We start from the raw sequence: 22,127 nt of genomic DNA on the forward strand, positions 1-22,127 counted from the left end.
CTGCAATAAAAGAGTGAAAGAAGAACAGTTCGAGGCCAGATTCCTTCTCCCAGTGCAAAGTCCCAGTATTGTTTTGGGAAAGAGGTTAATGACCTTTCATAAATACTGGGCCTACTCAACTCCCTTGTTCAAGTGCCATTACTCTTTGAGGCAAGATTGGTTAGTACTAGGAATTCCCTAATGAAGGAGAGCTACCTATCCTGCATTATTAATCCATTTGGAAGGGTTCTAAAAATATAGTGTGGCAGCCCTTTGAGTTCTAGGTTGCTAGAATCTGGTTAAATTGAGACTTTGCCTCTTGTTTTGTGATATAGGATTTTAAATTAACAGTAACTGGTTTTAAATATTATTATTTATTTATTTATTTAATTATTTAATTTGTATCCCGCCCTTCCTCCCAGCAGGAGCCCAGGGCAGCAAACAAGGCACTAAAAACACTTTAAAACATCATAAAAACAAATCTTAAAATACATTAATACATTTCTATTTATTTTAATTGTAGATCATTTTGAGAACTTTTGTTGAAAAGCAGGGTATAAATTTATGGAATCAATCAAAAAAGTCTGATCAATAAAAAAACCCCAGCATAGATCAAATAAATTAGCTTAATTTGTTACACTACTAATGCTAAGGCTTAGCCATTTTCTTGAACAATAAACAAGATGTTTTAATGATGATGAACATTTTGCCATAAAATGTCAGCTCCAAAACATGATTTATTTGTATATATCACAAATCCAAGACAGATCCTTTTATCTAGAACTCAGAGTAAAGGATTTCACTGCCATGCTAAGATGAACTAAAATATGACATAGTCAGATGAGCAACTGACCTAATTAGCCAAAATTTGAATTAAGTTTATTTCTTTCCTCTGATAACAAAGAATGGTTTTCAGCGTTGAAGGGCAACAAACAAATCCTTGCAAACCTTTCCCACAATGACATAATTTTAAAGGTTCAGTTCAGTATTCACAGGTTCGTAATACAGATAAACGTTCTCTTTCATTTTTAAGGCTTTACAGTCTGATGCATTCTAACATGAAGACAATTAGCTTGCATCACTGCAAGCGGTCAAAACTAATTTTGCTAAATTGAAAGAAATTTATTACAAAGCATTTTTTTCAAAAAGTTGCTTTCAAACAAATCTTAGAAAAGCAGAGAATGTCATCTCATTTCCCTACCAGTTAGTCACAATTAACTTGTGCCAACCTGTCTGTTTCTGTACAACAGAACGTCTATACTCTGAGAGCCTGTGGAACTGGCACATCTACTGTAATCATTACTTGAGCTTGAAAGAGTGAGCTATTCTGGTGCACAGTGACCTCCTGTGGTTGTTGCTGTATTTATTGGATTTTAATGGACTGTTTTCTCTATATTAGTATTTATGTTATATACCACCTTGGACTGTTTTTGCTGTATTAATATTCATGTTGTAAACTGCCTTTTCATTTTTAATGAAGGGTGGTATAAACATGTTTTAAATCAAATAAATGAAATGAAATATGTTGCAAATACTAAAGATTGAGGCTACTGTATACAGATGTGCTAGAATTCCACACAATTTGGATTTGCTATCCAATTTTCCATTAATTAACTTATTCTCTATTGTTGCAGATCAGATTTTTATGTAGTGATCTTCCACAGATTTTTTTTAAAAAAATCTGCCTCTAAAATATTGATCGTGGGGCTGTCTCAAGTTGTCACCAGCCCGACGCTTAGGGCAGGGCACACCCTTGACTTGGTTTTTGCTCCAGATGGAGGAAGGGGTGGTCTGGAGATGAGGGGTGGATGTCACCCCATTGTCATAGTCACTCCTGGTGAAGTTTAGACTTACGGCTATCCTCCCCTGCAGGAGTGGTGGACAGATTAAGATGGTCCACTCCCAGAGACTAAGGGAATCCACAGGATTCCTGAATGCCCTATGGGAGTTCCCAGTAGATAGAGCAGGTGATCCTGCTGAAGCCCTTGTCACGCTGTGGAATGGCAAGGCATGTTGAGCTCTGGACACGGTTGTCCCCAAGCACCTTCACTGGCATTGTGAAGACCAGTTTGCACTTTGGTACACCAGTGAGTTAAGGGCAATGAAACAGGCTGGACGATGGCTAGAGCACAAGTGGTGAAAGTCACGCTGTGAGGCTGATCAGGCATGAGTAAAATATAACCGTGCCTACTGTGGAGCAGTGAAGGTGGTGTAGAAGGCCCACTAATCTGCCACTATCACTCCCCAAATAGCCATCCAGTGGAGCTTTTCCATATTGTCAGGGGTCTGTTGACATCAACTCCACAAAATGGAGTTTTAGACCCTTTGGAGGTCCATTGTGAATTGTTTGCAGGACACTTTGAGGGTAACGTAGTTCATCCCCGTAGAAATCCTGATGCCCCATCCACTTCTACTGTAGTCCCAGTGAGGTGTCCAGTGCAGCATCTGTTGCAACTTCTTCAGATCAGTTTCAGTTGATGCGGCCTGATGATGTTGACAAAGTGCTTTTAACATGTCCTCTCAACCCTTGCCCTTCTTGGCTTATTAAAGCTTGCAGAGGGGGTTTGACCGAGTGATTCCAGGGTGTGGTCAATGCATTGTTGCAGGTGGGAGTGGTTCCAGCCACTCTGAAAGAGGCAGTGATCCAACTACTCCTGAAAAACCCCACCCTGGCCCCATGGGTTTGCTACAATCACTGACGGGTCACAAAAATCCCCTTCTTAGGGAAGGTGATTGAGAGGGTTGTAGTGCAGCAATTGCAAGTACTCTTGGATGGAACAGATTATCTTGACCCGTTCCAGTCTGGGTTCAGGCCTGGTTATGGCACTGAATCGGCCTTGGTCGCCCTGATGGATGACCTTTATTGGGAGAAGGACAGGGGCAGTGTGACCCTGTTATTCTTACTTGATCTCTCAATGGCTTTTGATACCATTGACTATGGTATCCTTGTGGGCCGACTTGGTGAGATGGGTATTGGAGGCATTGTTTTACAGTGGTTCTGATCCTATCTCCAGGATTGTTTTCAGAGAATAGCATGGGGTGATTGTCTTTTGGCCCCCTGACAGTTGTGCTGTGGAGTGTCGCAGGGTACCATCTTGTCCCCCATGCTGTTTAACATCTATATGGAGCCCTTGGGAGCGGTCATCAGGAGATTTGGGGCGAGGTGTCAGCAGTATGCTGATGATATCGAGCTCTATTTCTCTGTAACATCTAAATCAAGAGAGGCCATGGAAGCCCTTGACCGCTGTCTGGACTTGGTGATGAGCTGGGTGAGGACCAAAAAACTGAGTCTGAATCCTAGCAAGATGGACACACTGTGGGTTGGTGGTTCCTGAGTTCAGATAATTAGTCAGTTGCCTGCTTTGCATGTGGTTGCACTCCCTCTGAAAGAGCAGGTTTGTAGTCTGGGGGTGCTCTTGGACCCATATTTGTCGCTAGAGGCCCAGGTGACCTCAGTGGCTAGGAGTGCCTTTTACTAGCTTTGGTTGGTAAGATAGCTGCAGCTGTTTCTGGACCGGAATAGCCTGACCACTGTTGTTCATGCACTGGTAACCTCCAGTCTGGATTACTGTAATGCACTCTATGTGGGGCTGCCCTTGAGGTTGGTCCAGAATCTGCAGCTGGTGCAAAATGTGACGGAGAGACTATTCACTGGGGCAGGGTATTCCCTGTCACCCCACTGCTGAAAGAATTGTACTGGCTACCTATTAGCTACCGGGCTAAGTTCAAGGTTGTAGTGCCCTATACAGCTTGGGACCAGGATACCTGAAAGACCATCTTATCCCTTATATACCCAGTCAATCACTGAGCTCTGAAGGTGAGGGTCTCCTGCAGATACCATCTTATCAGGAGGTCTGTTCTGCACAGCACAGGAAGCGGACCTTTAATGTAGTGGCACTACCCTTTGGAATTCCCTCCCCTTAAATATTAGACAGGTGCCATCTCTGTTATCTTTTCAGCGCCTACTGAAGACCTTCCTCTTTCAAGAAGCCTTTTAAGTAAAGACCTTATCCCAGTCTGTGTCTGTGTTGGAACTGCTTTTTAAGATGTTTTTAAAGCTTTTTTTTTAAAGATGTTTTTAAAGCTTTTTTTAAAAAAATGTTTTTAAGGATGTTTTGTTTTAATATGTTTTTAAAGATGTTTTGTATTAATATATTTTAAAGTCTGTTTTTATTATGTTTTAATGTGTTTTTCGTGCTTTTGTTTTTCGCCCTGGGCTCCTACTAGGAGGAAGGGCAGAATATAAATCTTAGGAAGAAAGAAAGAAAATTACATCAATATTTCCTTTCAAAATATTGATATTTCCTTTTCAAACTATCAATATTAATATCAGTATTTTTGCGAGGGGAAAAAACGGATCTGTAAAAGCCACCACTAGTGGACAAAGAACGAATTTAAATCAATTCCAGCCTGTTAGGTTGACGGAATGCTTTCGGACTGGTGCTGGCCAACGGATCCTATCTCTACTACTGTAAGAAAGGCCTGCTACAAAGCAGATCTTTAATGAAGCCCTGCATCAATATTTCAGTTTGGTGTCAGGTTGATATTAGTCAGGTTGTGGTTAAAATGAAGATCTACTTTATTTTAACCACAATGCATGCTACAATAGCTGTTGCATTATAAGCAAAGGCAAAGGCTACTGTAGCATACATTGTGATTAAAATGAAGCACCGCTGTCCACTTTTGCCCCCCTTATCAATCAACCAATTCTCTACTGTCTCCTCTTACTACATCATTTTGTCATCTCGGGTGTATTCTGATTAGAGGCATTCAGGGCTGCTCCCATGGCTCTTATTCTACCCTCTACTGAGAGTTGTGGAGAACTCTACCCCTCCATTCCTTCCTTGTCCAGGTAGAGATGCATAGACCCTTTGCACCATGCAGTACAGGAATTGTTCTAGGGAAGCCTGAGGATAGGGATAGATCAATCACACTATTTCTGGTCTGTGTCACTTTCACATGTGTTCATTCATATGTTTGCTCCATCCCATTTTGTGATTTTTGCGGGTTTTTTAAAAGTACATATGAGAATTCATATTTAAATACATGTTGTTATCACAACATATACATTTAAATATGTATTTATCTCAATGTACTTTATCTCAAGTACATATATATTTAAATACATATTTTATCTAAACATATTTTATCCAAAACATATAAAATGTCTATTTTAAGTTAAAATGCACACAAAAATAATGCAATTTGTGTGTGTGTGTGTGTGTGTGTGTGTGTGTGTGTGTGTTTAAATTGCAGATTGATGCAGAAATGGAATGAAACAGACTTATGAATAAACACATATGACACTGGCATGGACTGGAAATAGACAGTTCCATCCATCCATCCCTAGCCTGTACCCAATGGTGCATGTTGCAAGAGTCAGTTCCCAGGTCCTGAAATAAGGGGGCAAAGGGATTGCATTAGGCTCCTGCATCGAATAGGATGTTCTACAATTAATACACAATATAGCATAAGATCAGAGATTCTGAGAGTATTTTCGCAGAAAGCTTAAAGCAGCTCTTGCTTCAGTTATGTAAATGTAGACGTCACACTGGACAGAATGTTCATTATCAGGAGAAAAGATCAGATGCTAACCTAAATTGTGCATTAGAGGCTCAAAGGCAATTTAATCCTTGAGTGAAAAAAATCCCCCCAAATCTTATAGGGCTGTTAGAAATAATATGACGAATCCCATTTAATAGGGTACTATTCACAAATACTGTATGATGACAGATAATTCAGCAATTTAAAATAACTTACTTTTAATATTAACCCTTAATACAATGGCAAATAATCTCTTTCTTTTTAGGTTTGAGCATTTTATAAGGAAAAAAATATCCATGGCAAATGCTATGTATGTTTCAGCATCTAATAATACAAAGGTAGATAACTTGTGGCCCTCCAGATGTTGTAGGGTTACATATGTCATAATCCCTGACCACTGGCAATGCTGGCTAGGGCTGATAGGAGTTGTATCTGGAGGGTCAGACAGCCTTGTAATAATACATATAAATTTACCAAAGGAAGGAAACAAAAATGATAATTGGCTTACCTCATCTCCTTACGATAGTTGGATTCTGGAAAAAAGTCGGACTTTAGAATATGTACTAAAGAAACATAGCAAGTTACTAGAAATGAATACTCTAATTTCTCATAATGACCTTGATTTAATATAGAAAATAGTTTCAGTGCTCAAACTGGGATTTTTCATGCACAGGCATCTTTAGTTATTGTGTGGACCTGGTTCCCTCACTGACATTTTTTCATAACTCATGCTTAGAACCACTATACATTTTTATATATCAAAAGGTAATTTCTCTCCAGTGAATTCCTCTGAAACCTGGGCTAAGCCTGCAAGCTTGCTCCCTTTGCACATGGAGGAGGTAGGGGGTAGTGGGGCTCAAGTGAACACCACACCCTACCCTGTTATCTGTCCCCATACACATGCACCATATGCGCTGGTCTTTTTGTAACTGGCTCCTAGAATACAAGCAGATTCTTTAAATCAAGGCACTCCTAGACCTCACCTAGCAGTCAACTCCCCCCCTTCCCCCCCCTTTTTTTTCTTGGTTTGGATGCTAGACACTTCCTATTGTTGTTACACTGAATCAGACCTAGCTCAGCATTGTCTACACTGACACTGGCAGCAGCTCTCTAGGGTTTCAGACAGACGGTCTCTCCCAGTCCTACCTGGAGATACTGGGGATTGAACTTGGGACCTTCTGCATGCAACGCAGATGCTCCGTCACTGAACTATGGCACAACAGAATGGGGTTCTGTGTAACAGCAGGTTGCTGGAAACTTCAGAGTTGCAGGTGTAGGGGAATCTGTGCTTGACGTGAATGGCCTACCCACATTGCCAGGTTCCCAATACAGCAGAGGCAGTGAGCCCTCGTATCTTTTCCTGATTCATAACTCAGTTGTTATGCATATTATTGCGCTTCATGAGATGAATGGTAAAGGAACTTATGAAAAAAGGTGTACCAAACTACTGAGGGTTTGTTGTATAACCAGTTACAATGCTTTTTATATAGGCATGTTGTATTGTAATTTCTAATAGCCACTTATTTTTTTACAAGTCACTAATAGTTGGGTTTTATCCTGTAAGAAATGTAACAACAGATTATGAAGAACAGTTTTCAAGAATACCGGAAGAAATCTGCCACTGGCGGAAAGGTAACTTACATGGGCCTATTCTTTCACCATATATAATTACAAGCTTTAAGATTCAGAGCCAGCTACAAAAAGCCCACATACCTTTCCTTCTTTTGCAGCAGCATATAATAAGCAGAATAAGAAGGATCAGAAGCAGGAAACCAACAACTGACAACACAACCGCTAAAATTATAGTTCGGATTCGTCCATCATTGTCCGATGCTACCAGATAAAAATTAATAAATGTTAAGCAGCACAGTAAAATATTAATGTCTCCCTACGAATTTTAGTGTTACCCATAGGCCATGGATCACCAAAGCAGTGCCTGTGTCATAAAGGTTACTCCCAGGTTACTCCTTGGTGCCCCCATGCAGGGTCCCGAACTCTGAGCTTTCTTTCTTTTCTTTTTTTAAGTAAGATCTAGCCCTCCTAAAAGAGATGTTTTGAAGAAAGGTGTGCAGGTACCCTTCTAAGCAATTTGTATGAAATGAGCCAGCCTGGCTGCTCCCCCATCAGTGTTTAGTCAATGAGTCAGAGCCATGATTGATAAGTGAGTTGTTTGGACAACAGGCAATAGGTATTCCTGGGGTCCTACACAGCTTCTGTTTTCCTTTCCCTTTAGTCCATTTTTTCTGCCTTTGCCTTATTTTCTAATGGTCCTCAGAACCTCCATAGTTTGCTCTTCTTTTTTTTATTGACCAGGATGCATATTTCCTGTGGTACGTTTGTCTGAAATCAGGTACTCCTTGGAAGTTATTTTCCACAAATACAACTACACAACAAGTGTGGGTGCATGTTAACCCCCCCAATAACAAACACAAATGGGAAAACCTTTCTAAAAGGCTTAGGCATGTCTTCTGGTATGTAGGATTTGAAAGCTGACATTAAGAATCCACTGTATAGTTAACTTACAGTACAATGATATACATGTCTACTCAGAAGTAAGTCTGTCTGTGTTTAGTGGGGCTTAATCCCACATAAGTGGGGATAGAACATAAGCCTAGGCTTTGGTTCTGGTTGGCATTGGGGAAAACAGGTTCTTGTGCCTTTAACAGCTGTATTTCCACAAGCAGGAACAGCAGGACATAGCTGACTTCCTATGATAAGCATGAGGTTGTGCAGGGTATGTGTGTGTGGAGAAGCAGCAATGATTGCACTTTCTCTAATTTTATGTTGTCATGGCCCCTATGACAGCCATTTGGTGACTGGCGTCCACAGCACTCTCTCAAAATCTGAAATGTGCCCACTAGTCCAAACAGTTTGGCAACACCTGCCATAGGCTATTACTTCTGTTTTGTTTATTTTAAAGACACAAGAATAAGAAATGTTTCCCAGATGTGGCTTCTAGAAGTCCAAGATTCTTTACCAGATTCATTTTTATTTATTTATTTATTTATTATTATTTTATCTGATCTTGATTTCATATCCTGGCTTGTACTCAAGAGACTATTAAGCCACAGTGGCATGCAAAAGAAAGAATAGAGTGCATGGGTGCACAGATTAGTAATAAACTAAGCATCCAATTTAAAAGTTAATTCAACAGATGTGTTTGAACCACAAACAGTCCTTTTCAGTAGCTTTATATTGCATCTAGACCAGGATTCGAATCCCCACACAGCCATGAAGCTCACTGGGTGACCTTGGGCCAGTCACTGCCTCTCAGCCTCAGAGGGAGGCAATGGTAAACCCCCTCTGAATACCGCTTACCATGAAAACCCTATTCAGAGGGTGGCCATAAGTCAGAATTGACTTGAAGGCAGTCTGTTTCATTTTTCATCTTAAAAGCAGTTTCATACCCATAGACCACATTAGAGGAGATAAGGCTTTTTATTCTAGTTGATTCCCTCTACATTGGCATTACTGGGCAAAAAACACCATAGCTGTTTATACATTAAACCCTCAATTTTCCAAAGTTGTGTTTTTGTTTTCATTTTTGGGTTAATACGAGATAAGCTGGATTTGATTCAGTTTCCACTATGGCATGCCACTTTGTGTAGTGTTATAGGATTGGGGGGTTGGTTTGGATGCCATCTTTGGGTCTCATTGAAGCCTGTGGTTTTTAAATCTATAAAGTGGGTTTCTATAGTAAACATTATTTATCCCTATTTCTTGACCATATGAGAAATTAGGAGGTCAAGGACAAACATAATTTTCTTTAAATGGATCTAACCAGCTTGTGACTTAGAGGGTTGCCCTCTTTACAGTTAAGGCAACCAGTTTAAGGGGGGGGGAATGCCTGATCAAAGAGGCATGTCACCACATTTAAGTCATGCGGGGCATTTGTAATGTTAATATTTTAATATTTAGATTTTAGTCATCTGTTTTAAAATTTATGAACTCAGTTACTGTTTTTTAAATATGTAGTTGTTTTGATTGTATTTTATATGGTCTGAAGACATTCAAAAAACTGATTGACTGATTGGATTCTATAGTAGAGTGAACTATTGAAGTAGTCAAACCAGTCTCTTTGTTTAGTTAATGACCCTAGTCAAGCTTGTTAAGCAGCCTTTTTACATGACTAAAGAGTTGGCCATGCTGCCATAGAAACAGCTGTCTCGTGATGCTCCCAGAAAGAGAGGACAGTCTTTTCCCTTCACCTGGCTAGAGGCCACTTTATTTTTAATTTTTTAAAAGGTATAATCTACGAAAATGCTTTGGGGCACTTCTCATTCTTTAAATAACAAAAATCTTCCTTTGCCCTTCTTCAAGCAGTAGCCAACCTGGGGTGTGGTTGTCCAAGCTCATGGGGAGTTGTAGACCCCTTACTTTTGGGGGAGCAGGGTCCCAGCCAGGTCCTTATGTATGAGCCAATCATCATAAAAGGAGAGCATGTTAGCCATTGAGAAGAGTCCTTGTCCTTTCATGCTCATTGGAGCCAATCAGAGTGAAAGGAGTTGAGTCAGCTACTGAGAAGGCTTGTGTGTGTGTGTGTAAGTGAGTGAGTGAGAGGGAGAGGGAGAGAGATATATGATTTTCTTCATCATTACTGATATACTGTATCTCCATTTTAGCTTAATCATGAAAATCATTAAAAAGACTTTATATGCTCTAACCCTGACAACTCGTGTGTCTGCTGCTGCTGCTCTATCAGTTTCTCAGGGAAAAAATGATGTCCCTAGATAAATCAGTAAGTACACAGTAATTGTGCTTTGTGACACCTGCTTTTCTCCCACTCTGAGCTGCACCATGTCTCTATAGCAACTGAAGAAGGTTACTTCTTCAGAGTGACAGTTAGGCAAGATGGTTTATTAACTCCCCCTCCCTCCATCTTCCTGATGGATCTGTTTTGCTTAGTCAGTAATTAGAAACATCTGCTTTGATCATTTCTTACCAAAATTGCACACACAAGGAAATGGCTGCCCCACATGCACCCACAACTGTAGTACAAAGTAGAAAGCTGTGACTAGGAAACTTAATAACAAAAACCTTGCCTGATGATTAAAAGAAAAAGTAAATAAAACTATCAGTTTGCCTGTATCAGCAGTCTTTTGCAGCATGTAACATACTAAGGGTTGCTAATAATAATAATAATAATAATAATAATAATAATAATAATAATAATAATAATAATAATAATAATAATAATAATAATGTGTAATTTTGGAGGGGTCATTTTTCAGTGGTAGAACACCTGCTGTGTATGCGAAAGATCACAGATTAAAGATCTCAGATAGCAGTGCTAGGAAATATTTCTTATTTATTTCTTTCTTATTTGATTTATATCCCGTCTTTCTTCCCAATAGGAGCTCAGAAGAGCCAAGATCTCTTCTTGAGTTCTTGGAGAGCTGATGATGGACAAAATGGACAAAACTGGGCCAGTTGTGCTCCTGGTTGGATTAGCATAAGAAAGTGTTGTACATCTTATACCTAAGGAGATCTACAAGGTGCTTTGGAGAGTGAAATGAATCCCTCTCTTATACATAAGGAATCGATTTCCCTTCTTTTGGCAGCTGGTCATTTGGGGGTTGCCAAGACTTGGATCCTCCAGGAGCCCTTCAAAGAGACTGGTGGGCCAAGATTTGGGATTTAGCTCTGTCTGAACACCTTACACATCACCGGTAGGTGATGAACTGAAAAGCGGAACATGATAACTTTGATGTAATTTGTTTCCCATTTTTAACCTTTCTGAATAAACACAGGGAGACATATCAACCTCCCACATCACATGCTTCTCTTTGGAGAGGTTGCCTGAGTTCTTTGTGATTTGTATGACAGAGTACTGTTAAGCCAATGAGAGACTATGTACTTCTTTTTTCACTTTGTATTCAGCATTGTGAGCAATCTTTTGTACAAAATAAAATTTAAAAATAGATTTTTTAAAAAAACCACTTGATGCTTCCATGTGGTGATTAAGGTGGGAAGAACTGTCCATAACGTTAACAAGTAGGATGTAGTTGGTAGAGGTGTGTGTGCATGAAAGAGAGAGGGAGAGATACAGCCAGCACCATGGAACACACACAGTTGGTGACTGCATAGTCATTTCAGCACAGATGCATACTGCTGATGTCAGCTGGGTCATAGAGAGTCAACACTCTTGTGACTGCATCTTGCTGGCTGCAACACCCTTGCATTCTCCCTGAAAGCAGAAACTTAAAAAAAAATCACTGTGATATACCATTATGTTTCACCTAGCAGTAAAGTCAAATGCTAAATAAAATTGCCTGCCAACTCTCACATTCTATCAAATATCAGAAATCAAATATTGAAATCAAGTATCATTTGTTGTTGAATAAAGAGTTAGAATCCAAATATTTGAGCATGCAGTGAATATCTAGACAACATCAACATTTAAATGGATAATTTTGAGAATTATTTTAGGGAGCAAATTTGCTCTGTCTCTTGTGGTATTTTATGCTTGTCAGGAGAGCGCTCATGCAAACTATTAACCTTCAGCAAAGATCATGCCATCAGTGATTAATTATATGTGCTCATGTGAGAATTAACCCTCATGGTTTTACTGCAAGTCTACTACAGTTATAAATATATTATTAAGAATCTCAGAGCAATTGTGAAACGCTCCAGTATTTATTGGTTCCTTAAGACTTGGATCCGTATATTAAATGTTCCTAATTTGTTGCATATAATTCTGCAAAAAAGCCTAGTAGCCAATAGTCAGTTAAGCCCTTTTTATCTAAAAAGAACATAGTTCTCTAGCTGGCCATTTGGACTGAACTACTCATGCATGAGTTAAGGATAAAAGGTGATGCCCATGTTACTTCCTTTAAATGGAATTGAAAGTAGGAGCAATTTCCAAAATCACAGGATTGGTCTGATATAAATTATACTTTTGTGACTAATATAAATGCAATAAATATGGATCCAAAAAATGACTATGTGATTATATGCTTGATTTCCAGACTCAAAAAACCATACAAATTCTAGAAGAATAGGCATGTAAAATCTGTAGAAGGAAGAAGACATAAAGTATTTGTAGACTTTATTTGCCATCTTGCTCCATGCACGTGGGTACTGTGCAACACCAAATTGGCCATGGGAGCATATGGAAAAGGGATGGTGAATCTGTGGCATTCCAGACGTTGTTATACTATAACTGTTATCAGACCCAGCAGCATGACCAATGATCAAGGATGATTGGAGGTGTAGGTTTGCAACAGCTGGAGGAACACAGGTTCACCATCCCTGATCTAGGGCTATTCTAGTCAGCTCCATATATAGCTACCCCGTGAGACTATCAGAGTCTGCATAGTCCTTAAATGGATGTCCTGCCAATATTTTCACAATGAGCTACAGCCAAGTTCAGTACCTTTTGATTGTTCATATTAGACTGCATAAGAAGAAATTAAAGATTTTGACAATAAAACAAGAAGTGCACTGATATGATTATGATATTCACTTACTTGAAGGAGGTTCATACACAATAAGAGTCACAGCTGCGTACTGAGGTTTAGAGAGTGCATCTATAACAGCTAAGCAAGTTACAATGCCACTGGTCATTGGTGTCAGGGTTAAGATACTCTCTTCGTTGTACAAGCCATTTGATCCTTGACTCTGGTTGGCAATGTACATTGAATTATCTAATGAAATATTATTTACCATCCAGAAAATGTGTGGAGCAGGAGCCCATCCAAGAGCTTCACAAACTATTTCAGTTGTTTGGTTTTTTCTTACTGTCAAGTTGCTATCTTTGATAGTCAAAGATCCATTCACTGTTTGGGAAAAAAAGATGTTTTTCTTCCTTCAGAATATTTTGCATTACATTTTTTATACGGCCAGATTTAGTTTATGTTCTCAATTATGATTTGGTTGCATGTTACCACGAAAAAGATTACATCAGAAAAAGTAACTTTTTAAACATTCCTAACAGCCCATTCATGGCTTCAGAAACAGAAGCAGGTTTCCCAGATTATTGTTAGAAGATAATTATTTATGCTCTGTAGCCATTCTGATAGCAGCATCTTTCTTGGCTACAGAACTATGAAATAAGGATTTTTTTCATGCACACTTTAAATAACTAAATTGGATTTATCAAGAATTTTACAAATATAACACTGCAACCTGAAAGTTCGTCTTACCCCTTATATACCCAGTCAATCATTGCGCTATGCAGGTGAGGGCCTCCTGCAGATACTATCTTATCAGGAGGTCCATTCTGCACAACATAGGAAGCAGACCTTTAGTGTGGCACTGGCACTCTGGTGTTCCTGCTTCTTAAATATTAGGCAGGCACCATCTCTGTTATCTTGTCAGTGCCTACTGAAGACCTTCAACAAGACTTTTAAGTAGAGACCTTCTCCCAGTCTGTGTCTGCAGGACTGGCACCAGGCATGACTAGGCCCTTGGGCACCAGCCTGCCCCAGGCCCGTGGTGCCATAGCCCAACACACACACCCATACAAGCAGTGCAGGGCTACTAAGTCTGCCCGTTCACCCCACCTACCTCTTGTGTCATATGAAAGACGTGCGCATGTAGCACACATGCCTGCCATCAACCAAGATGGTGGCGAGGACATCAGCCCCTTAGGGAAGCCCCCGCCACCATCTTGGGTGATGGCAGACATGCACACACAGCATGTATGGCATTCACATTGATGGGAGAAGTAGGTGGGGTGTGAGTGTGGGCTTATTGAAGCCCACACTGCCTTTATTGGGGGGTTCCTGGGAGTTCTCTCTCCATGATCCAAGCCTGGCCTCCAAGAGGTCTTCCGTATCTTTAAAAGTTGTGCAGGGGGAAGGGAGAATTTCACCTTGTGGTTTTTCTCATTACAGTGTTGCAAGAACACTTGCACTTGGCTGACTTTCTCTTCTCCTAAAGATACAGGATCAGTCTCAGACCCTGAACCTGGCAACCCTATCTAGGTTAGAAGTTGGGATCTACCACAGCACTGTGAACAAAGAGAAAATAGCACAGGTAACGTGGATAGCCTCCGCTTCAGATGCACACCTTAACGTGGTGAGGAGGTTTGAGTGTGTTGAAAAAGCTGAAAGCAATGCCGTCAGGAGTCTAGACCAAGAGGCTGGACTCCTAGCAGGGGCACCCAAGGCGGAATGGTCAAAGCTTAGACACCAGACTAAGATGCATCCAAACTCAGAGGAAGGCAATGGTAAACCGCCTCTGAATATCTCTTACCACGAAAACCCTATGAACAGAGTATCCAAAATGCAACACGAGATAGTGCTGGAAGATGAGACCCTCAGGTCAGAAGGCACTCACCGAGCTACTGGGGAAGAACAATGGACAGGTACGAGTAGCTCTGTGACTAATGACGCAGTGGGGTCAAAGCCAAAAGGAAGCCCGCACACAGATGAGAAAGGAGAGTCTGGAGCTGTACGACGCACACAATAGGAACATGGAATGTGAGAAGCATGAACCAGGGATAGTTAGAAATTGTCAAGCAAGAAATGGAATGCATCAACATTACAATACTTGGTGTGAGCGAACTAAAATGGACGGGAATGGGACATTTCCAATCGGGCAACTACAAAATATTTTATGGAGGAAATGAGAAATTAAGAAGAAATGGGGTTGCTTTAATAGTGAGAAGTGATGTAGCAAGAGCAATTAGGAGCTACAATGCAAGGTCTGAGCAAGTTATATCAATGAGATTAAATGGGAAACCTATCAACATAACCATCATCCAAATCTATGATCCGACAGCAAACACAGAAGAAGAGGAATTGGAGAGATTTTACGCAGAAGTACAGGAAGAAACCAGAGCTTGGAAAAGTTACTTTTTTGAACTACAACTCCCATCAGCCCTAGGCAACATGGCCACTGGATTAGGCTGATGGGAGCTGTAGTTCAAAAAAGTAACTTTCCCAAGCTCTGGAAGAAACTGATCACACACCAAAACAAGATGTGCTGATAATCATGGGGGACTGGAATGCAAAAGTAGGGAACAGAGAAGAATTAGGAATTGTGGGGAAAAGGGGCCTAGGAGACAGAAACGAGGCAGGAGAAAGACTTATTGAATTCTGTGAAGCCAATAATTTGTTTCTTGCGAACACATTTTTTGAACAACTGAAAAGACGACTCTACACGTGGACATCACCAAATGGTCAATATAGGAATCAAATTGATTATATAATTGGTAGCAGAAGATGGAGAAGTTCCATACTTTCAGCAAAAACAAGGCCAGGAGCAGACTGTGGTACAGATCATGAACTGGTCGTATCGAAAATCAGAGTAAAGCTAAAGAAGACCAACAAAGCACTCATAATGCCAAAACACAATTTAAATAACATCCCAGAAGAATATAAAGATCAAATAAGGAACAGGTTTGAGGCTTTAAACTTAGTTGACAGAGAACCAGAAGAACTGTGGAATGAAGTCAGAGACGTTATCAGGGAAGAATGCAAAAAGACAATACCTAGTTAAAAAGAGAGAAAGACTCCAATGGATGACTAAAGAAACTCTTCAAATGGTTAAAGAGAGAAGGAAAGCAAAAGCAAAAGGAGACAGAAACACAGTCAGAACCCTAAATGCAACAATACAGCGACTAGTACGTAGAGACAAAGAGAACTATTACAATAGTTAATGTATAGAGATAGAATAGGACAACAAAAAGGGTAGAACAAGAGTCCTGTTCCAAAAGATTAGAGAAATGAAAGGGAAATTTAAACCAAGAGTAGGGATATTGAATAATCAACAGGGGAACACACTGACTGACTGAGATGAAATAAAAGGAAGATGGAAGCAATACAGTTAAGGAATAGATGGCATACCAATAGAGTTGCTACAAGCTACTGAGACTGAATCAGTCCAAATTTTGACAAAAATCTGTCAAGAAATATGGAAAACTAAACAATGGCCCACAGACTGGAAGCGTTCAATATACATCCCAATTCCAAAGAAAGGGGATCCCAGGGAATGCAGTAATTATCGAACTATTGCCTTAATATCCCATGCAAGTAAAGTAATGCTCAAGATTCTACAACAAAGGCTCTTAACATATATGGAGCGAGAAATGCCAGATGTCCAAGCTGCATTTAGAAAGGGAAGAGGTACCAGAGATCATATCGCAAACATACGTTGGATAATGGAACGGACCAAGGAATTTCAGAAGAAAATCACCCTGTGCTTTATAGATTACAGCAAAGCCTTTGACTGTGTAGATCATGAAAAACTATGGAATGCTTTAAAAGAAATGGGGGTGTCACAGCATCTGATTGTCCTGATGCGCAACCTATACTCTGCATAAGAGGCTACTGTAAGGACAGAATATGGAGAAACCGATTGGTTCCCCATCGGAAAGGGTGTGAGACAGGGGTGTATTTTATCACCCTATTTATTTAATCTATACGCAGAACATATCATACGGAAAGCAGGATTGGACCAAGAAGAAGGAGGTGTGAAAATTGGAGGGAGAAATATCAATAATTTCAGATATGCAGACGATACCATACTACTAGCAGAAACCAGTAATGATTTGAAATGAATGCTGATGAAAGTTAAAGAGGAAAGCACAAAAGCAGGACTATAGCTGAACGTCAAAAAGACTAAAGTAATAACAGAAGATTTATACAACTTTACAGTTGACAATGAGGACATTGAACTTGTCAAGGATTATCAATACCTCGGCATAGTCATTAACCAAAATGGAGACAATAGTAAAGAAATCGGAAGAAGGCTAGGACTGGGGAGGGCAGCTGTGAGAGAAAAGGTCCTCAAATGTAAAGATGTACCACTGAACACTAAAGTCAGGATCATTTATGGTATTTCCGATCTCTATGTATGGATGTGAAAGTTGGACAGTGAAAAAAGCTGATAAAAGAGAAATCAATGCATTTGAAATGTGGTGTTGGAGAAGAGCTTTGCGGATACCATGGGCTGCAAAAAAGACAAATAATTGGGTGTTAGAACAAATTAAACCAGAGCTATCGCTAGAAGCTAAAATGATGAAACTGAGGTTATCATACTTTGGACACATAATGAGAAGACATGATTCGGGGAGGGTTAATTGCTATGACTGAAATGCCTCCTGCCCTGTTTTAATATTGTTGTTCCAGTTGTATTGTTTTTATACTGTTTTTATATTGTATTACTGTATTTTATCATATTGTGTTTTAACGATTTTGTACGTCGCCTAGAGTGGCCATTGGCCAGATAGGCGACACAGAAATTAAATTTATTTATTTATTATTATTATTATTATTATTCATTAGAAAATATAATAATGCTTGGAAAAACAGAAGGAAGTAGAAAAAGAGGAAGGCCAAACAAGAGATGGATTGACTCCATAAAGGAAGCCACAGACCTGAACTTACAAGATCTGAACAGGGTGGTTGATAACAGATGCTCTTGGAAGTCATTGATTCATAGGGTCGCCATAAGTCATAGTCGACTTGGAGGCACATAACAACAACAACAACGTGGGTAGATCCAGAAAGAAAATTTTGGAATTGCTTGAGTATCACATCTTGGTATTTGCTAACAAATACTTTTATATAAATTATGTCTTACAACCTATGCAAATTGGGTTGAAGATGACCACATACTAAGCCAGCCTTCCCCAACTTTTGGTGTCCAGATGTTGGGCAGCTACAACCCCAATTTTCCTAGCCAGTATGGCCAATGATCAGGGAGGATGGGAGCCATACTACTACAACAAGAAGTCTGGGGACTCAAGGTTGAGGAAAGCCCCGCTAAATAAATAAGAGTTTGTCTAGAGTACAGCTTACTGTAGTTTAGTTCCACGTGGTACTTATTTACAGGGATTGCACTGCCTTGTATCTGAACTACAGCTCCATTGATTGTTTCGGCCTCATACCTAAACTGTTCCACATGCATGTTTTCCAGGCCCTCCAACAGCAATATTACTAGCTGTGAGCCTACTGTGTATTAAATTAGTGCCAGCTTTGCAGTAAACAATGGTAAGCTAATGGGGTATACAATACCACTGAGGGTGGCAGGGAGGTAAGGATTCTAAACGCAGTGGCCAAAACTAATTGTTTGATGGCTTGCAATTAGTACTGGCAGTTGGGTGCAGAATTAGTGGCATTATGGGAGATGGCAAAGAGAACAGAATACTTTTAGAGAGGCAAACAAAAGCAACAGCAGTTTGACTAATCCCAGAGGACTCATTGTGTTAGACAGTTGCAGCAAAATGAATAGTCTTGGGGCACCTTAATGACCAAGGCTATAATCCTACATAAACCTAACTAGGAGGAGGTCCTATTTAATTTTGTGGGGTTTACTTCTGAGTAAACATGCTTAGGATTGTGCTGCATAAGATTTATTGTGACATAAACTTGTGGGTACAAGAGCCCACTTCACCACCTCATCAGATGGATTAAGTGTTTATATCTTCAGTCTGCATATGTACAAGCACAGGGGGAAAAATGTAGTCTGGGAAGCCAAAACATCATGAAACACAAGATGCAGCAGCAGCAGAGCTAGGTTACACAAACTGTATACAAGCTTATTTACAACAGGATTGTTGGCAAGCATTGTCCTATCATGCTGGAGGATAGCAGATGATTAAGTTGATGCGGCCTGTTGACATGAACAAGGTGTTTGTGTCGATGCAGCCAGCAAATTGTCCTCTCAACCCTTGCCCTTCTTGGCTTATTAAAGCTTGGCAAAGGGGTTTGACCAAGTGGATCCAGGGTGTGGTCAATGCATTGCTGTGGGAGGGAGTGGTTCCAGCTGCCCTGAAAGAGGTGGTGATCTGACCACTCCTGAAAAAGCCTACCCTGGACCCATTGGTTGGCAAATACCCCCTTCTTAGGGAAGGTGATAGAGAGGGTTGTGGCACAGCAATTGCAGATACTCTCGGATCACACAGATTATCTTGACCCATTCCAGTCTGGGTTCAGGCCTGGTTATAGCACTGAATTGGCCTTGGTCGCCCTGATGGATGACCTTTATTGGGAGGACAGGAGAAGTGTGACCCTGTTATTCTTACTTGATCTCTCAGCTGCTTTTGATACCATTGGCCATGGCATCCTTGTGGGCCAACTTGGTGAGATGGGTATTGGAGGCATTGTTTTACAGTGGTTCTGATCCTATCTCCAGGGTCGTTTTCAAAGAATAGCATTGGGTGATTGGGTCTTTCAGTTCCCTGACAGTTGTGGTGTGGAGTGTCGCAGGGTACCATCTTGTCCCCCATGCTGTTTAACATCTATATGGAGCCCTTGGGAGCGGTCATCAGGAGATTTGAGACAAGGTGTCAGCAGTATGCTGATGATACCCAGCTCTATTTCTCTGTAACATCTGAATTGGGAGAGGCTGTGCAAGCCCTGGACTGCTGCCTGGACTCAGTGGTGGGCTGGATGAGGGCCAATAAACTGAGTCTGAATCCTAGCAAGACGGAGATGCTGTGGGATGATGGTTCCCAAGTTTGGATCATTAGTCAGTTGCCTGCTTTGGATGGGGGCACACTTCCTCTGAAAGAGCAGGTTCGTAGTCTGGGGGTGCTCCTGGATCCATCTTTGTTGCTAGAGGCCCAGGTGACCTCAGTGGCTAGGAGTGCCTTTTACCAGCTTTGGCTGGTAAGACAAGTGCAGTTGTTTCTGGGCTGGGATAGCCTGACCACTGTTGTCCATGCACTGGTAACCTCCAGGCTGGATTACTGTAATGTGCTCTATGTGGGGCTAACCTTGAGGTTGGTCTGGAAGCTGCAGCTGGTGCAAAATGTGGCAGAGAGACTGTTCACTGGGGCAGGGTATCCCCAACATGTCACCCCACTGCTGAAACAATTGCACTGGCTACCTATTAGCTACTGGGCTAAGTTCAAGATTGTAGTTTTGGTGTACAAAGCCCTATACAGCTTGGGACCAGGATACCTGAAAGACCATCTTATCCCTTATATATACCCAGTCGATCACTGCACTCCGCAGGTGAAGGACTTCTGCAGATACCATCTTATCAGGAGGTCCATTCTGCACAACATAGGAAGCGGACCTTTAGTGTAGTGGCACTACCCTTTGGAATTCCCTCCCCTTAAATATTAGACAGGCACCATTTCTGTTATGTTTTCGGCACCTGCTAAAGACCTTCCTCTTTCAACAAACCTTTCAAGTAGAGACCTATCCCAGTCTGCATCTGTTTTGGAATTGCTTTTTAATATATTTTAGACCTTTTTTTTTTTAAGATGCTTTTAAAGCTTTTTTAAAAAATGTTTTTAAAGATGTTTTGCTTTAATATATTTTAAAGTCTGTTTTATAATTTTTAAAGTGTTTTTAGTGCTTTTTTTTCACTGCCCTGGGCTCCTACTGGGAGGAAAGGTGGGATATAAATCTAATTAATAAATAAATAAGTTCCTGAAGGTATGGCTGATATTATTTGATCCTATAATAGTGCTGCCTCAGTGGATATGAGGATAGAGTGGCATGTGGATTTGTTGCAGGGACTTGTCCCTACATTTGCCTCTTGTTACAGTAGACATTTTCTGTGGTGGCCAGTGTGGTGGGTTAGAGCTGCCCTCCAAGCACTGGCATTGCTGTAGCTACCTGGATGGAGCTGGGGTGGGACAGGCCAGCAGCAAAGTCAGGAGGGCATGGACACACCAACAGAGCCAATCCAGCACTTCTGCTGGTACATCCATGCAGCCCTGACCTCACCACTGCTCTGTCCCAATCCAGCCCAGCTAAGTAAGCTGCAGCAATGCCAATGTGAGGAAGGTAGCTCTGCTGCTCCACCACACCACACCAACCATCACTGGCCATTTTAGATTAGGTAGCTTATAAAGAAGGGACAGTTCAATGCTGCTGTTGTGAGCAAGCAACTGTTATTAGATACATTCTGGCTTTGCTTAGAAATGTCACAGATTTACTGCTTCCACTTATATTGGCTCCATTGCTTACATTCTTCCCCTCTATATCTGTGGGTGGGTGGATGGGTGGGGGCATGCATGTACACACGCACATATACATCTATATATTCATATACTATATATGCCAATTGAGGATGATATATGATTTGTAGTTCACAAAGGCTTATGCCATAGCACATCTATTAGTCTTTAAATGTTCTGCAATACTGTTTAAAATGCTGAGAGAAGAAAATATAGAAGAAACAGGAAAAAGCATGCTCAGTGCATACAAATTACTCTTGCAATTAGCCTACTTTTTTTAAAAAAAAATGCAAAACTGGTTGATGACGAAAATGTATACACACCTTGAACAGAAAGAAATGCATAATTATTGTTAACTTCATTCTGGATACTGCATTTTATTTCTCCAGAATCATTCAGTTGGACATCAAAAATCTTCAGTTCTGAAGTGAACTCGGAACCATTTTTAAAACCTTCCTGATTGTATTTCTTTTGCGTTATAATAGGTGTTCCATTATTCAGTACAGTCAATATAGGGTTTCCATCAAAAAGCCATATCAAAACTGGCCACCCCTCTGACACTGTACAATTAAACCGGGCCACTGAACCAACTAGAACAGTTAAATTTTGGGGACCTTCTATGATGAAGTAGCCAAACCCAAGATCTGAAAAACAGAGAAAAACAGGAATTGAAACTAGATCAACACCAAAGTCAACAAAGGTGTTCCTAGCTTATCTCAAACATTCATGATAACATTTA

General features: G+C 40.6%; 1 protein-coding gene across 5 annotated transcripts in view; it reads right to left on the reverse strand.

Annotated features, from left to right (window-relative positions):
- Positions 1 to 22,127, reverse strand: part of IGSF5 (immunoglobulin superfamily member 5) — a 51,040-nt gene that overhangs the window by 23,327 nt on the left and 5,586 nt on the right. For 2 of the 5 annotated variants that reach the window (XM_061627617.1, XM_061627615.1), the window contains exons 3-6: positions 21,712 to 22,032; positions 12,993 to 13,301; positions 7,237 to 7,356; positions 6,032 to 6,056 (exon numbers count right to left, since the gene is read on the reverse strand). In XM_061627617.1, the coding sequence (XP_061483601.1) occupies positions 6,032 to 6,056; positions 7,237 to 7,356; positions 12,993 to 13,301; positions 21,712 to 22,032 (775 nt within the window). The remainder of the gene's footprint in view (positions 1 to 6,031; positions 6,057 to 7,236; positions 7,357 to 12,992; positions 13,302 to 21,711; positions 22,033 to 22,127) is intronic. The other 3 variants (XM_061627618.1, XM_061627616.1, XM_061627619.1) reach the window with 3 other exon arrangements.

The sequence above is a fragment of the Rhineura floridana genome, chromosome 5 (genome assembly GCF_030035675.1).
Source record: "Rhineura floridana isolate rRhiFlo1 chromosome 5, rRhiFlo1.hap2, whole genome shotgun sequence".
NCBI classification, from domain to species: domain Eukaryota; kingdom Metazoa; phylum Chordata; class Lepidosauria; order Squamata; family Rhineuridae; genus Rhineura; species Rhineura floridana.